This window comes from Fukomys damarensis, unplaced genomic scaffold (genome assembly GCF_012274545.1).
Source record: "Fukomys damarensis isolate Sample0158 unplaced genomic scaffold, DMR_v1.0_HiC HiC_scaffold_1, whole genome shotgun sequence".
NCBI classification, from domain to species: domain Eukaryota; kingdom Metazoa; phylum Chordata; class Mammalia; order Rodentia; family Bathyergidae; genus Fukomys; species Fukomys damarensis.
In genome coordinates, this window is record NW_022900913.1 from 70157017 (window position 1) to 70174121 (window position 17105).

A 17105-nucleotide genomic window follows, 5' to 3' on the forward strand; every position below is an offset into this window, starting at 1 on the left:
GAATCTGTCTTTCTGGAAATGAAGGACTGAGTGGCCCCATTAGAGTCTCACCAGTGTCATAGACATGAAACACTTGCCTTCTTTCTCAGGGACATGCCTCAATGGGTACGTGGCTGGAAATCACCATCATGGTGTAGAGTCAGATCCAATTCGCCCTCCACTACAGCTCCAAAGCCCTTGGCAGACAATCCTACCATACTTGAAATTCATGCTCCCCCAAAGTGTCGCTCTGCCTTCTTTTATATCCAATCTCATTTTGTTATTTCCTGCCTCTATTTCTTACCTTTCTGGAATCCTCCTTGTTATGATTCACTCCTGATTGCTGATGTGAAAAACATTTCCCAATCTTGCATTTCCTGTAAAGTTCATTAAGGTGATGTAGGCTCCTTTTCCAATGTCATGGATAAAAAAAAAAATTAAGCAGTATCAAACCTAACATTTACCTCTGTGATTTTCCCAGACAACCTCCCCTAGAAGTTCCATGCCATGGTCTTTGCGACTGGCTGTTCAACCTACTTCCTATCTGCGCAGGGTTTTCTACCCAGTGAAACTGTCGTGGGGCACAGGCAACTTGAGACACTGCACCTCAGACTTCGCCTTTTCTTTTGCCTTGCATGGGAAAAAATGTCATTGACAAGTTCATCAACCATGACAGGTTCTCCAACATCAGGAAAACATTGCTTCATAGAGACCCACACACACCTGTTCTTCTTTCCCATTATATGGTTTGTATCACATCACACCAACAATCCCTGGAATACGCAGGAGCAACCCCCAAGTCCAACATGTTTGTGGTTTGTAGAGAAGCCCCAATTTAATATAACTTCCTCACTCTTCAAAATATTTGATCTCTGCCCTATTTTCATAATTTTCACAAAGAAAAAATAAAGCAGCGGCCTCAGGAATTAATTTATTAGTGTAGTGTAGCGTTTATTTCAACAACTTGCTAGTTATCTTTTATCACCATACACGAGTATCAAGGACATACACAGAGTTAGAGACAGACCAAAACTACACGGAGCCGAGTTATGCAAGCAACACTGCAGATGTGGGGTGGGCTGTTCATGTGGTTTGGTCTCTCTTTTCTTGTCCTGATTTTTTTTCATGCCATCCAAAATGCATCTGACAAGCACGTGACTATTGAGCTGGACTCTGTCAGGGCCACCACCCACACAAGGGATGGAGCTTGGATACAACAGGCCAAGGGCTGTGCATGAGTCCCTGGGTATTATTGTGACTCCATCCCTTTCTCTCTCCCTCAAAAAAGGCAATCAAAGTACAATGATGTGCACTGATGTTGATAACAGACTTGATTTCACTGCAATATGTATCAAGGACTTAAATCCCCAAGCAGGAAGACTTGAGTCAGTGCTCACTGTGCCTTGGTTGCACATCCCAATAATACCCATGGGTTTAATCTATTCTGCAGCCTGGCAAGTGGGCTTCCTAGTAAAGACCTTTTGCAACCAGTTCACTCCCCCTTTTATATATCTTCCCTCCACAGAGAAGAATCACTGATGTTTCTTAAGTAGAGACCACACATGTCAGAAGCACCTCCAGTAAGGAAAAGTGATAAAGAACTCCTAAAAAATAGAAAAGTGCCAAATGGCTAGAGGCATGCAAATGTCACGATTAAAACAAAAACAAAAGATAAAAAGTAAGGTATAAAAATGAGCATCTACTTTCAACAGACTTCTAAAATGTTTTTAAATAAGAAGTTTAAGAAATTCAAAAGGGGAAAGGTAAGTCACTAAAAAATGTGATCAAGACAATCCCAAGTGCTTTTTCTGGTAAGTTCACTAGTGGGGATCAGGAATAAGTCATAGATACCTGAAAGGTGGCTTATTACTAACACAGTCTGAAGGTATTAAGACTATGAAGAAAATCATGCATGGTCAGGACACAAACAGAATGATAAAGTAAAATTATAGTAGGGTCATACAAAAGAAATACTCACTCTGTCATGCAAAAGATGACTCACTATGGAAAGTACTGGCCAATGTAATATGGTTAGAAAAACAAATGAGATGGAAATTCACGGACACATTGAGAAGCAACTGAAAGTGACTGCATTCGAAATCATAAAGGAGTTCATTGCCAAACACAAGTCAGCAGACTTCAAACTTCCATCTAACAGCAATTACCATGCTGCAAGCTATGTGCATGTGTGTGTATGGCGGGGGTAGATCCTAGTTATGAATACCTAGAAATAAAACATATAAAAACAATGAAGAGTCACGGGAAGAGATCTTTATTGATGACATACAAACACCCTGAATTCATGAGGGAACTTGACAAGTCCCTGGACACGAACCTGTGAAATAGTAAATATCAGTAAGATGCTGTGAAGGTCTGAATATGGTCTGTGCCCCGAGGGCTCAGGCCTGGAGGCCTGGTCCCCAGTGAAGAGGAGTAAGAGGCAGAGGAGCCCCAAGCGCAGGGCTCAGTGGGAGGTGGAAGTCAGAAGAGATCGCTGTTTGCTCAAGGGAGCCCAGTTCATTTTCTGGAGTGAGTGAGTTGTTACACAAAGGGCAAGCAGCACTGACTTTCCCTGACTTCAGGTCTGTCTTGTGATCTCTCCTCTTACACCTGCCATCATCTGTATTGTGAGGTAGCCAGGGGATCTCAGAGAGCCAAGAAGAAGGCTCCATCCAGTCTTGGACTTCCAGCCTCCACAACTGTGAGCCAATGGACCTCTTGTCTTTTTAAACAATCCAACCATGGATATTTTGTCAGAGCAGCAGAAAACAGACTAAAGCAGATGCAGGTAGCCACCCCAAAGCAGTTTATAAAGTCAATAAAATCAAGCTCCATCATAATTTTCCCAAACTATGTATGCTGTTTCTCATGGTTCTCTTTAAAGAAAAATTAAATATATAAGAATAGCTAGATTGTTGATTTAAAGAAAGAGACTTGTCCTATTCCATAATAATTAAAATAGCTCTAAAATGTTTAGATGTAAATATTTTATATTTAAATGTAGAAATTTAGCTTATGAAAAAAATGTAGAAATTTAGCTTATAGCAGGAAAATCTCTGTTCAATAAATATAGGAGGCAGAAAGCATCTTAAAAAATGTTAATTAGCTAATACAGATAAACAAGTAATTAGCACATATGTATGTAAATGCATTTCAAAGCGGGGGGGGGCCGGGGGGAAGGGCTGGGGATTTGACTCAGTGGGGCCTGAGTCCGATCCCCAGTACAAAAAAGAAAAAAAGAAAGAAAGAGCAAAGCTTTCTTTTAATCATTTAAAAATATTACAGAAACTCATAAAAACATTTGATTGGGGTAGGACACAAACAAATGTACCATGTGCAACTTGCTGAATATAAATTATACTTTAATAAAAAGTGACTATTGGAAAAAAGGAACACCATAATGGAAACAATGACAAATTTTACTATATGAATATCCTGAAAGTGTGAAATGTCTCTATGTTAAAAAGAAAACATAAAGTGGAAAAAACAGTGACAGACAAACTGAAATGCTTGTGCCATGAATAGTAGCTAAGGAGCTAGTGATCGGAAATGCACACACACACACACACACACACACACCAGAAAGACACATGGACAGCTATAATTATCGACAGGCAATTCACAAAAGAAATTTTTTAAGCAGTCAATAAGCATGAGGAGATGCTACAACCACATTACTAATTGAATGGACAACAGAAATTAAATTTATCACACTAAATATAATAATTAAAATTAAAATAACATAATACTTTTCCCATCATTGTAATAAATAATAGAAAAGATTAACAATATTGATTGCTCATAAGGCTTCAGGGAAGGAGACACTCTCAGACAATGATGGTCAGAGTATAAATTTGTAAAATCTCTTTGGCAATAGAGTTTTGGCTTTGTCTAGTAAAAATTTAAATAATGTGAAGCCTTCGGCCCAGCACTGCTTCCAGGAACCAAACCAGCAGAGAGAGCTGGAATCGTGAATAAAGCTGTTCACTAAATCACTGTGCTGGTGGAAAATTGGAAGTTTCCTAAGTGTTCATCCCTGGGGTTCTGAGATCAAAGGCAGTTTGGTCCAGTCTCACAACATGATGATGTTTACAAAAAATACATGGAAACCAACTGTTTCAAGCTTCCAATAGATTTTTGTAAAAGTCAGATTTTATTCAACAGATGCTTATTAGGAGATACACAAATCATTTCAGAACAAAACTCCAATTATAATATTCTTCCATTTGAAATGGTATTTTGAGTAGACTTTTTTCCTTAACATTTCCAGTATAAACACTGTCAGAAACAGGAAGCTAACTTAGCCAAAAAGAAGCTTTTATTTTCCTTACTGCACATAAACAATGCAGAGGGGCTGGGGATTTAGTTCAGTGGTTCTGTGCCTGTCTCAAAAGTGCAAGGTCCAAAGTTCAATCCCCAGTACCAAAAACAAAGCAAAACAAAACAAAACAAAACAAAAAAATAAACAAAAGTTTTTTTTTTTTTTTTGAGGTACTGGAATCTAATTCCTAATATCTTAGGCAAAAATAAAGGGAACAAACAAAAGAGGTTTTTCATAGCAAAAGTTTTTTTTTTTTTTAATGAACAAAGAGAAACATTTTTGTTTATGACTTGTACTCTGAGTGACATTTTGGCCAGCCTTTAAGATCATGATATACAGTGTATAATTATTGTTATTCTCGGATTGTGATGTTATGAAATTTTGGAGTCTTTTTGGAAGTAAAAAGAGTGCTTTTCATATTTTCTTTATGAATACCTACTTGTATCACATTTTTTAAATTTTAAAGGGAACAGCTAAATGAAAGCTTAGACCTTAGCTTCCATGATGATTTTAACGTTTTTAGGTTGTAATAATTTCAATGCTATTTGTCACTGGACATAAATACAGTATAGACATATAATTTTTAAAAGTAAAAAAAAATCAGCAATACCTACAAAGCAATATATGAACCCTTGTTAAAATGCATCTATACCTGTGTGGTCCTGCCCAGCGTGACCACAGTATTCAGTAGAACAGGAACTTCAGTAGAACTGCAATCTCAGCAGGGGACTTCAGGTTAGGGTGAGGAAAAACAGATGCTCACCTTTTACTCTTTGCCCTGCTTGACTTTCTCACCCATAATTACTCTGCATCCTTCCTATACCACAGCAGATGGCAAAACAATGCAGTGACTACAATGCTGGGTCAGCCTTGTCCAAACCAGAATCCCCAGGTTGCCCTTGGTGGGGGGATTCCCAAGGGGTGGTGCACACAAAGGAAACACAGTGGAAGAGGAAGGGGGACGGGAGCTCCAATAAGATGTGCAGTAGGAGAGGCCAAGGAGAGGTGAGGCCTCTGGGACGGTGACAGCATCCACCCTGTCATGCCCACTCCACAGGCACCCACCGTACAAGGTGCTAGTGCCACCCACAAGGAGCACTTTGTGTTCGCACAGGATGATAGGGGACTTTAAAGGTTAGACTTTCTTTTAAGGATGGTCCACTTCTCCAAACTTCCTTATGCTCAGAGCATAAAGCACCATGTCCTCCTCTCTTCAGCTCAGGTGAATGGAGGACGCTCAGATGCCAACCCAAGGGATCAGAGTCCAGCTTCCTCTCCACAGCAAAAGAGCAGAGCAGGGCTGTGGGGGAAGTGGGGGAAATGCCAGCTAGAACTGTGTATATCATGCTGCATTGCCTCTCCCATCTTCCTTATATAAAGACGCCTGTGCACCTGCATGTAGTGACAAGGTGATTTGTGGTCCTTCAAGGAACCTCCATATCCCCAGAGCTAGCTTTGAAGAAAGCCTTCATCCTTTTCTCCAGGCCTCCTGTGTTCAGGGAGGGCTGTCGGCACTCATATCTGAGCAACTGGTAACTTCTGCACATCCGTCAAGGAGTAGCTGAGGGTGAGTCGTGGACCTACACGTTCACTGTCATCATCATTAGCATCTTCCAAAGGTGCATGTGATTATATTAGAGAAACAGGAACAATACACCTAGAAAGAATGTTTCACCAGCTCTCTGAGCATCTCCTAGCCCAGTCAGCACAGAAAACTAACCCTCACAATGACAGACCAGTCACAGGAGAAAGCATTTTTCAATGCTGCTGAGAATGGAAATTCTTTAAATATTCTAGAGGTCATTTCAGATCTTAGAATTGTGTCCATCATTAGGTTGGAGAACCCTTGAACCAATATTATTTCTGCAATAGAAAACAGCCAGCACATGGAAACCAGGAGCACATAAAGGAAGCCAACACTCCCCTGGCAAGCACTGCGGGCAAGGAGCTGTTCCAAGACTTTTGGCGAGAGTCACCCTCGGTCTGCTTGGCAAGGCCCTGGCTTCAGAGGGATATGGAGAGACAGCGTATGGCCCTCCCCTCAGGGAGTTTAATGACAGTTTTGTCTCCGGTAAGAACATGAAGGATGATGCTCCAATCAAGTCCATGGTGCAGGGCAAAGGGTGGAGCAGTGTTACAAGGGAAATCTGAGCAGCGATTCCACTCCTGTGGATGGCTAGAGAGTCCAGTAGAAAGAAGGAAGTAAAGTAAATGTGGAACAAACAAAAAAAACAAGAGGTAGAGATTTAGGTAAACAAAGCCCCTGATAATGAACAAGGCACAAGGCCCAGAGAAGGGTGACCTGGATAGATGCAAATCTAATTCCATCCTGACTGCAAAGGGGAGGAATGGTCCAAGCCTCCCCGTCGTGAAGAGCACAGACCAACCTACACAGGCCTGTCAGGCTTCAGGCCATTTACTTAAGGGTGGCTTTCCTTAGTCCCCATTCATAACCCCTGGAAGCTTGGTCACTTTTTCTTGAGGCCTTGTGCCTTCCCACCAGCAAATCACGGCTGGCTGCAGGCTGAGGCTGGGCAGACTTAAGTGAGGAAGGCAACTGTGTGTGAGGTTAGAATCACTTCCAGGTCAGAGGTAGAAGGACGACAGGGTGGCAAGGCAGAGAGATAGCTGGAGAGGAAGAGTAAGAAGAAAAGATACAGTGTGCAGAGGGAAGGGGAGTGGGCAAGGAAAGAAATGGGAGGGAAGAGGCAGGGAAGAGAGGGAAAAGAAGAGGGAGAAGAGGAGATGAAAAGGAAAGAATCTTATTTTCAGTAGAGTCTCTTGGAGCAAGTTCCTTGTGAATGTTCTAGAAGGAACTGGCTAGACTCACTGAAGTTAATTCACATTAAATAATAAGCTAGATGATAGTATTTATTTGAAAGAAATATACCTTTTTATATGCTCTAATCACAGAGGCTTTATTACTGCCAAGAGATTTAGCATATGATTCTATAATGTACTGTGACAGGGAGACAAAAATTACATTAATTACACACACACACACACTCACACACAGACAGACAGTCACACACACACACACACCCACACAGACAGACAGACACACACACACACACACCCACACAGACAGACAGACACACACACACACACACCCACACAGACAGACAGACACACACACACACACACCCACACAGACAGACAGACACACACACACACACACCCACACAGACAGACAGACACACACACACACACACCCACACAGACAGACAGACACACACACACACACACCCACACAGACAGACAGACACACACACACACACACCCACACAGACAGACAGACACACACACACACACACCCACACAGACAGACAGACACACACACACACACACCCACACAGACAGACAGACACACACACACACACACCCACACAGACAGACAGACACACACACACACACACACACACACACCCACAGGCCAAGTAATACTCAGTATTGGTTTCTGTCTCAGCTCCTCTATTTTTTAATGTGTTTTTTTTTCTATACAAAAATACATATTTATACTAATAAGTCATTTGTCTTCTGGAATTAATTTGTTTAAGATGAAAAAGTGCCCAACATTAGTTCACACATCACTCTGTGCTTACTAATGTTACAATTCCACAAACTCCAAAGACAAGCAGTTTAAAGACCATCTATATAAATTACTTCATTTTAACATGCTCCTTATTCATGTAGTACACAAATAGTACCTTGAGTTTCATCCCTTAAAAAAGCTTATCAGCCAGGTATGGTGGCCTATAACCCCAGAATTCTTAAAACTGAGGCAGTAGGATCTCCATGAGTTCAAGGCCAGCCTGAACTACTCAGCAAGACCTTGTCTCAAGAAACAAATAAACAAAACTACAACAAAAAGCAAAACCAAAAAAAGCTAATCAGGACAATATCACTAAGGCCTTTAATATTATTGATTTACACACATAATAGATCCTCTGGATCTTGTGCTGAACTAAATCCAAGATGCAAGCAACCAAAAATATAGCTTGAGTGCACTGTAGAGGTTAAGACTGGTAAGAGGTGTCCTCCTTCTTGGGCCTCTGGTAACAAAGCAAGGCAGCCCTCCAAGGTGGCATGGGGAAACCATGACGTTCTGAGAGCAGTGAACATCTCCTGTCCATCTCCAGGAGGGGGCACTACCTCTAGGCCTTGGCCTACTTCCTGAAGGGTTGCTGAGCCTGAGTTTGGATCACATCCACTGGATCATGCATCAGAGCTACCACTTGCCCTGTGCGTGGGCTTTGCCATTCACATCAGGACCCCAGGCTGACGTGGGTCTCTCTGTGGGTGCCCCCAAGAGCTAAGCCAGAGTGCGCAGGGCTGAGCAGACCTGAGATGAAGGCTGGGCACTGATCAAGAATCTTCCCTGAGCACACTCTGGCCAGCAATGGGCTAAGAAACCCACGCCCGGACTCCCTGAGCACTCCCATCTGTAAGCCTGGGAAGAGCCCCTCTCTAGAGCATGTCTGGCTGCTGAGGAATCAGAGGGCTTCCCAAAGAGTTTCTGTGGGTTCCTCACCACCTGGAGGCAGACCCTGCCCCCAGCCTCTTTGGGAAGATGGGAGGCCAGCTTCCGGAAGTTCCTTAGCAAACCCAGGCAGTTCTCAGGGTTATCAGAGAACTAGAGATACTATCTACTTACATCTACGGCCTCATATCCCCAACTCCTTCTTTCTCCACTAAAGCAGACCAGGCCTTTGCCCAGAGTCAGGGGGATCTATGCTCTCCTGCAACAGTCCCTGATAAATGCAATCTGTCCTCAGCACCCTAACAAGTGTCAGGCTGCTCCCCTAAGAGTGCACAGCCAGTCTGATCTTTACCTGTGAGGATTCCTGGTAGAGCCAACACCAGGCCCTACGTGGTGACCTGAGTGGGGACCCTGGTTCTGCTCCTCCCCCACACTCTCCCCATCTTACCTCTCATCTCAGTGGCCGAGGAGCCATTGGACCAGGCTGTCCACTTGTTCCGGTGCTTGCTGATCTCCTGCACTCGGCAGACATACTGGCCCTGGTCGGCCAGCTGCAGTGTCAATACTGAGAGCCTGTACAGCGTCCCACGCTGCTCTTCTAGCAGCAGCAGCCTCCGGCGGTGCGCACTGCGGCTGAAGTTCCCATAGTATTGTACGGCCCGGAGCTTGGTCATCTTCACCATCAAGGCCTCTGGGCTGTCGTTGCCTGAGAAAAACCAGCGCACGGCCAGCAGGCTGTCCTTGCGCCTCTTCTGGGACACATGGCACAGGAGAGTGGCATTGTCCCCCTCCAAATAGTCAACCACAGGCCCTGGGGACACGGTGACATTGAGAGCTCCACAGACCTCTGCAAAATAACAGAAAAGGGGAAATGGTGAGCGAAAGCCACAATCTCTCCACAGGGGTACCAAGCACAACCAAGGGGCTGGGCAGGACCTCAAAGCTGTGGGGCCCCCATGCCTATGTGGCTGGTGCAGGTGATCCCATGCCCCTGATCATTCCCCCACCTTCCTGCTGGTCAGAGGAGGGCTCTTCTGGGGGACATCAGGGTTTCACACTCTCATCTCTGGGTGATCCCTTTCCTGTGGCTGCCAAACACTGACCACCTGGCCAGATATTTTCATAAAACTGGAACTAGTTACTGCCATCTAAAATTCATCAGACTCCATATGAGAATCTGGAGAGCTGGACTCTCTTGAGAACCCCTGGCTCACAGCCATGTATGCAACCAGCATTCCCACTGCCTGTAATCATTAGTGTGGGCAGTGTTGGGTCAGGCTGCCCTTGCTGACGGCCTGTCTGCCGCAGCACTGAGCTGGCCTTTCCCTTCCTGACTCCAGCCAGGGCAGATACTCAGTAGAGGGTCAATGGGTGCTAAGCCAGCACCTTGAGCTGGAGCAGCAGGAGTGATTCAGGGACTTCCTCAGGCTCAGGCCTAGGTTCTCAGAGTTGAAGTGCAGGAATACAGGTGCCTCGGGAGTGAGGAGGGACTATCCCGGTGCTCCAAAAGATGCTGCATATTCAGGCCCCACCCACTACTTCCTGTCCTTTGGTTTTTTAGAAATGTCTGAGGCTGCCCACCCTAGCTGACGTTCTGCCCTTGAGTTGACCTTTGGTGGAGCCGTCCCAATACACCTGGCCATTCAAACCAGCAGACCTCTGAGAGGCCAAGTGCTGTGATCTTTCTCAGGAGCCACTGTTCACGCTCTGGGGCTCACAGGCACAGCCCCCAGTCCTATGGTTTGAATGTGTCCCTGCAGCGTCCCTGTGTTGGAAAGTTAATCCCCAAAGCCGTAGGTAAATGCTGTTGGGAGAGGGGGCCTTTGGGATTAGATGTGGTCAGGAGTGTGGCCCCAGGATGGTAGTAATGGCTTTGTAAGGAGAGGAAGAGAGCCCTGGGGTGGCCAAAGGCACTTCTATTCTTTATAAATTACCAGGTTCCAGGTATGTGTTGTAGCAACAGAAAACCAACTGAGAAACTCTGGCAGACAGAGCCAAAAAAGGATTTTGTTGCAGAATGCTGAAGACTCCTGCTTTCCAAGCTAAATTTTCCCCCCATGAGGTCCCATATCCCCAACCCCCTACAGCCCAGGGTACCACCAGGAAGCACAGTTCCCTGCCCACACAGCCACAGCAGCAGGTAACCCCAGGGCCATTCCAAGCCACAACTTCAGACCCCCAACATCTCCTTCTGGTCATAGGAGGGAGTTTGGGCCCCAGATATCAGAGTTACCAAAATCCTTGCTCCCTGGTCAGTGCTGCAGTCAAGCAAACAGGAAGAAGGAAAAAGAGATGGAGAAAGATTTGAACATTTGACAAGGAGGAGGTGGGTTGTTGAGGTGCCATGAGGCTATGCTGAGCTTGTCATAAAAAAAAAAAGCACACTTCACTATAAACAACTGACAATAGGTCTTACTCTGTCTGCTTTCTGTGGCTAAGAACACAATACTACAGAGTAGGTTAAAAAGAAAAGAGGTCCTGGTCCAAGTACAAGGGCTCACATCTGGTGATGCATAGACCTGGTGGCAACAGGCATCATGTGACCAGGGACTGGTGCTTAAGAGACCTCGCCCCACTGGCTTTTATTGTAGACACACACCCTTATGACAGCTCATTGGCCCATGAATCCATTAATTGGATGAGTGGATTAATCCATTCAGGATGGAGCCCTGATCACTTCTGAAAGTCCTGCCTCTTGACGGAAATTAAACCTCAGCTGAGCCTCAGAGGGGACAAGCTGTTCAAAGTATAGCATTTACTCCCTTCTACTGCTTCCACTGAGGATTTCACCCACCAGAGGCCTTTTGCATTCTGAGGTTAGGGCCAGTTTTCTTTCCATCTCCTCATCTCTTAGGAGCCAGGCACTGGCCTACAGGACCCTCCAGAACAACCCAACAATCTTGCCTTACTGGCACCCAGGAAGTGCCTCTGTCACTAAGGTAACATTCACAGGAGGTAGGACACAGAGTTTTTGGAGGCCAATGATCAGCATGCCACACCATAGCAGCAGAGGGGATGAAAGTGAAGAGGAAACCAGGCCAATTCTCAGCTGGACTCTAAGCATCTGGGGAATAGGTGGGAGGTCCCCTGAGTTCACAGTGATGATGGACAAAGTGATGATGGAGACACCTGGAAACACAGCTGAGGTGTCCTGGAAACCTGTGAGTGTCACCTCCTCTGACAATAAGCACCTTATAGATGTCATTAAATGCATGTTCCTGGACTGCAGGGAGTGTCCTGCAGCTGGGGCTGGCTCCTCCAGTAACAGTCCTTCTGGTGTCAGAAGTCACTAGCATAGAGAAGAGAGGAGGTTTCGGCCCACAACTTCCTTGTGCCTTGCCCACCTGGCAGACTCTTTGCCTGGGGCCCTGCTGCACTCCCTGCTGAGAGCTAAGGCCCCACAGTAGGACTCTGGAAAGCAAGGCACAGGTAGGACCCCCAGCTGATTCCACCCTAGCAGTCACCAGAGGCAGGCAGCAGAGGCCCTGCAACTTTCTCCCAGAACCCAAGGCCAGCCACTCCCACCCGAGGGCTCCCACTGGGGCTCAAGGAGCTAGGAAGGCAGGAAGTGGAGAGTACAGGTGGGAGGACAGTGAGCACCCCAGGATCCACCCATTAACACTGTATGAAGAAGGGCTTATTTATAGTGACAGCAACCAAGAGGTTGTTTCAAGTGCAAAAGCAGCCCTGGAGAGGCCAGTTCTGTTGCCCCCAGGAAAGAGAGATAGACAGAGGGACAGGGCCAGCCTCTAGGACACACCCTGCCTTCTCCCCTGCAGCACCCTCATCCTTGCCTTCTTTCTGCCTTATTTTCCCTGACAAATGGCTGTGGCACCTGTTTCTCCCGTCATAGTACAAAGGCCCTTATTATATATCCCCCAAATTACCATGTGGAAATCCTAACCCCAGCACTGTGTGTGTGATTGTATTTGGAGATGGGGCTTTTAAAGAGGGTGTTCAGGTCCCGAGGGTGGGCTCTGCTCCAACATGACCTTATGAAAAGAGATCAGCACAGAGACCTGGCAGAGAGGAGATGGTCAGTATCATCAGCAAGCCAAGGACAGAGGCCCTGGAGGAAGCACCATGTCGGACACCTTGAGCCCAGGCTTCTGGCCTCCAGAACTGTGCGTAAGTAAATTCTTGTTGCTTAAGCCCCGTCTGGGGCACTGTGTTATGGTCTCCCTAGCAAACAGATATAACCTGTTGACCAAGACTGTAATGTTCAGTAAAAATAAACCAGACACACAAGCTTAAATATTGCATGATTTCCCTTATATGAGAAAGCCAAAGTATGAACAAATTAAAGAGCAAAATAAAAGACAGGCAGTAGGAAACAGGGAGATAGATCTTTTGCAAAAGGGAAAGGGAACAAGAGGTGGAGAAGGAGGAGGAGAAAGGGGAAGGGAAGGGGATATAAAAGGAATTAAAATGTGTTATGCACCAGCTCCCCACAAGGAATGTAGACATTGTTTACTGCAAAAATGCACTGATAAAGATTTTTTAAATATTCACAGCCACCAGCTCCAGTATTCACAACTACCTTCAACACAAGGATTTGGGATTGAAAGGGAGATGGCAGGGTCCCTGACCACAGCTAGAAAGCTGGACTGGAGGTCACAGGTTTCAGGGAGCTCCCTGGGCAGGGCTGTCCCCAGCACTGAGCTGGCAAAGGCAGAGGCCTGGCCTGGGTGTAAGTGGCTTCATGCACTAGGATCTCCAGAGGGAAGAGGTTCTGGAGGACCAGAATGGCAAAAGTGAGCTAAGCAGGATGCCTACTTCAGTGCCAGCATGGGAGAGGGGCAGGCAACTTCACAGAGGAAAGGGCAGCGGGAAGAAAGAGGACAAGAAACCATTCTCCATGGGACAGAGGCAGGTTGTTGAGAGCTCAGGGACACCCTGTGGACCAGCCTGCTAACAGAGCTTGCCCGGACAGCAGCAAGATAAACAGGGTGGGTATCCCTGCTCTCCTCCACCCGGGAGGGCTGATTCTCCTCTCTCCCCACTGGGAAGTACAATCTTTTAAGTCCCACCAGCCTGAAGAATTTAAGAGTTTGTTCTGTGACCTGCTTTGCAGAGAGCTGAAGTAGGACCTAGGATCCCTTCCCACTCCGAGTCTCTGCTTCTTCCTTCTGCTCCAATTGCCAGGCACAGTGTGGCTTTCTGGAGCTATGAAGCCAGTGAGTAAGGCATCCATTCAACAGGAAAGAGACATAGGAGGATGTTCCTATAGCACCAAGGGCTACAGAGAAAATGTGCGGGGTTTAAGAAAATCATGGCATACTCTCAACCCAAAGTTCAAGGTAAGAGACTTAAGAATGAACCAGTAAGCTGGAGGCTGCACTGGAGTTAATAACAGACAGCTTAGACAGCAGCAAAAAGTGACCTTCCTGGTAGAGGGTCCCAGCTGTGCAAAGGACCTGCAACAGGAGGAACACAGTGCAGGCTGGAAATGGAAAGATTTTCTGTCCCTTGGTGAGCTGCACTCTACAGGGGCCCAGAGAGGCACCTCTGCCTGCACATGGGACTCTCTGTACCAACCAGGGACCCAACAACTATTTCTTTTTAAAAAGGAAGGTGACAACACAGGCAGGGAAGAAACTGAGCCAAACAGAGGGAGGAATTCTTGTTCCCACAGTCCCATTCCTTCATTGAGCTCTGATACTCGAGTGTCCCAGGTACCCCTTGGGCTGGCACTGGGATGGTCATGGGCCCAGGTCTTTCCAGCTCTCTGAGGAAAAGCAATGAGACCCAGAAGCAACAGTGTGGGGAGTTAGTGAAGAGCCACTGGACCAACAGAGGTGGGCTGGGAGCCTGGCTCTGTTAGGTAGGAGGCCAAAGGAGCCTCAGTTTACTCATTTGGAAAATGGGAAAAGGATATCTTTAATGGTGAGAACAAGGCTCCAGAAAAGAAAGACTTTAAAATGCAGGTCCTGAGAGCCACAGAGGTAAGAAGAATAGGAAAGTGACTGAGCTGCAGGAGCACAAGGCCCTGAGCTTGGAAGGGCTCCCACCAGCATTAATTCTTCACTGTTGATTTCTTGAAATTTTAATAATTTTTTAATAAGGGACCCTGAGTTTTCATTTCTCATGGAATCCCATACATTCTGCAGCTGGTCACCCTGTGAGAGAACTTCAAATGCCTGGGGACAAGAGCTGAGGGCCCAACCCTCTTGTTTGCATTCGGCTAATGTCATAAAAAGGATGAACACAGCTCTTAAACCAGCCCCAAAGGACACCTATGTAGCCAAACTGCACAATGTACTTCTCATGCAGAGGCTGAGGTTGATGATCCTCTGACAGAGATAAGGCACCTGCCTTGCCCAGGACACAGACATGGACATGGACTGGTCCCTTCTCTTCTGCCTAAAGAGACTCCCCACTTATCTCAGCAGGCAGGAGCCTCTAGGTCCACCAGCAATGCACACTGCCAGTACTCCATCAGCACCAAAGAGATCCTTAGACTGTACCCATGACAATGACTCTCAGAATGAAATACAGTGTTACCCAAAACTTCTCAGCACCAGGAGCCTACGTTTGCCAGACAGAGGCCAAAGCACTACCAGACCTACTCCATGGGTGATTAATTCATATTAAGCTCATCATCTAAAATTAGCTGTATCCATGATAAACATACCACCTTCTCCAGAAGTAAAGGCTACATCTTCTAACTGCTGATGGGAACTCCATGCCAAGCACAGTTCTAAGCACTTTACCCAAGTTTTCCTCATACTCCACTAATCCTTGCTTTACAGAAAAGATGTGTGAGCCACAGAGAGTGTAAGAAGTTTGCTAAAGCTGGAATAGCACAAGGTGGGCCTGAAGTTTGAATGTAAGAGAGCTGGCTTCAAAGCCCACTCTTAACTGCAATTCAGGATTGTTGCTTGGTTTTTAGTAAGCGTTTTGCCTGCTGGCTTTGTTGTGGGACCAGGTGACCATGCAGGTCCTACTCCAGCACAAAATGGAGAGCTGAAGGGTGCAGGTTCAGAAGTGTGGACTTGGGTATCAAGCAGGTGCTTCCTTTGAAGCCAGGAGTCCTGCTGCAGACCTACAATGGGTGGCAGGTATGTGGCAAATTTCTGTGCAAGCAAGAGCAGGGGTCTGGCACAGGAAGACAGAGTCTAAGGGATCTCAAACCCCAGCTATCAAGGCTCTTTAGGGCTCCTAGAAAGGAGACTGTCCTTGATCCCTAAACACTGCTAATCAGGGTACCCTCTCTGACAGGCCCTGAAATCAGGAAAGCAGGGGTCACCCTGCAGAAAAGGAAGGACCTTAGTGCCCACAGAATCTACTGCCTGATGGCTGCTCCGCAAAGGCCAAGAGAGGGGCCTGACGGGGGCCGCAGGCCAACCTCAGTCATTCCCAGCCAAGGCAGGGATTACCAGAAGAAGAAGCCCTTCTCACAGTCCACTCCAGGCTCACCGGAAGTTCCACTGCCCTTGTAGCCAGGGGCTACACTGGGTGCATCTCTCCTCAGTGGTGTACAAGTCCCTCCTCCTCCAGCCCAGCACTTAGGAGCTGGGTCACCCATGGGAAATTACTTCCCACTGGGAGTGGCTCACTTTCCTTATTTACAAAGCAAATGCAGAACAGTTTAGAGGTTGTGAGCAGTCTGGGGCCAGGTTTCGGGGTGGGGGAGGATGACATCCCAGCTCTAGCCTTACTAGGTCATGGGCCCTTGCCTCAGTTTTCTCACCTGCAAAGGGGATAACAGCACCAAATAAACTGAGTTAATGTTTTGTGAAGTGCTGGGTCTGCAAACATCTGCTCTAGTCTTTGTAAGTTTGAAATACTGTTGTGATGAAGGGAGATCATACACAGCTGGCCCCAGATGGGTACCCAGGAAGTGTGAGCCACCCATACACTGGTTCTCAAGGTCATTCCAGCTGCGGCCCTGGGGAATCCAGAGTCCAAGAAAGTTTTCCGCAGTTTCCAAGTGGGACCCGAGAAGCTGCCCAAGGGGCTGGTGCGTGCGGTCAAGCTCGCCACTCCCCACGAGGACGCAGTCCCTCCAGGGCCCAGCCATTCCGTCCCCGGTCCCAGCCAGCGGGACAGAGCTCAGAAGTGGCTCCCAGGAGCTGCCAACAGCTGAGGTCCCGACTGTTGAGAAGGTGGTGACTCGCCCGCTGGGCTGGCCCGTTCAGGCCTGAAGCTCGGGGACACCGCGCTGTCCCGGGCCTTTCCTGAGGGGCGTACGGTGTGACAGCGCCGCCCAGGTCCTGACGGGCAGAGAGGGGACTAGAGGCGCTGGACTAGCTCCAGCTATGGAACCGGGACTCCCACGCCCCCCTCACCCCCTGCGCCCACAGCGCTTACCCGGACCGGGAG

The 17105-nt window shown here is 46.9% G+C and overlaps 1 protein-coding gene across 1 annotated transcript in view; it reads right to left on the reverse strand.

Annotated features, from left to right (window-relative positions):
* Vstm4 (V-set and transmembrane domain containing 4) overlaps positions 1-17103 on the reverse strand; it is a gene marked incomplete at its 5' end in the record, with an annotated part of 82438 nt that extends 65335 nt beyond the window's left edge. The window contains 2 exons of the mRNA XM_010622623.2: positions 9229-9627; positions 17094-17103. Coding sequence (XP_010620925.1) covers positions 9229-9627; positions 17094-17103 — 409 coding nt within the window. The remainder of the gene's footprint in view (positions 1-9228; positions 9628-17093) is intronic.
* Positions 17104-17105: the final 2 nt, after the last annotated feature.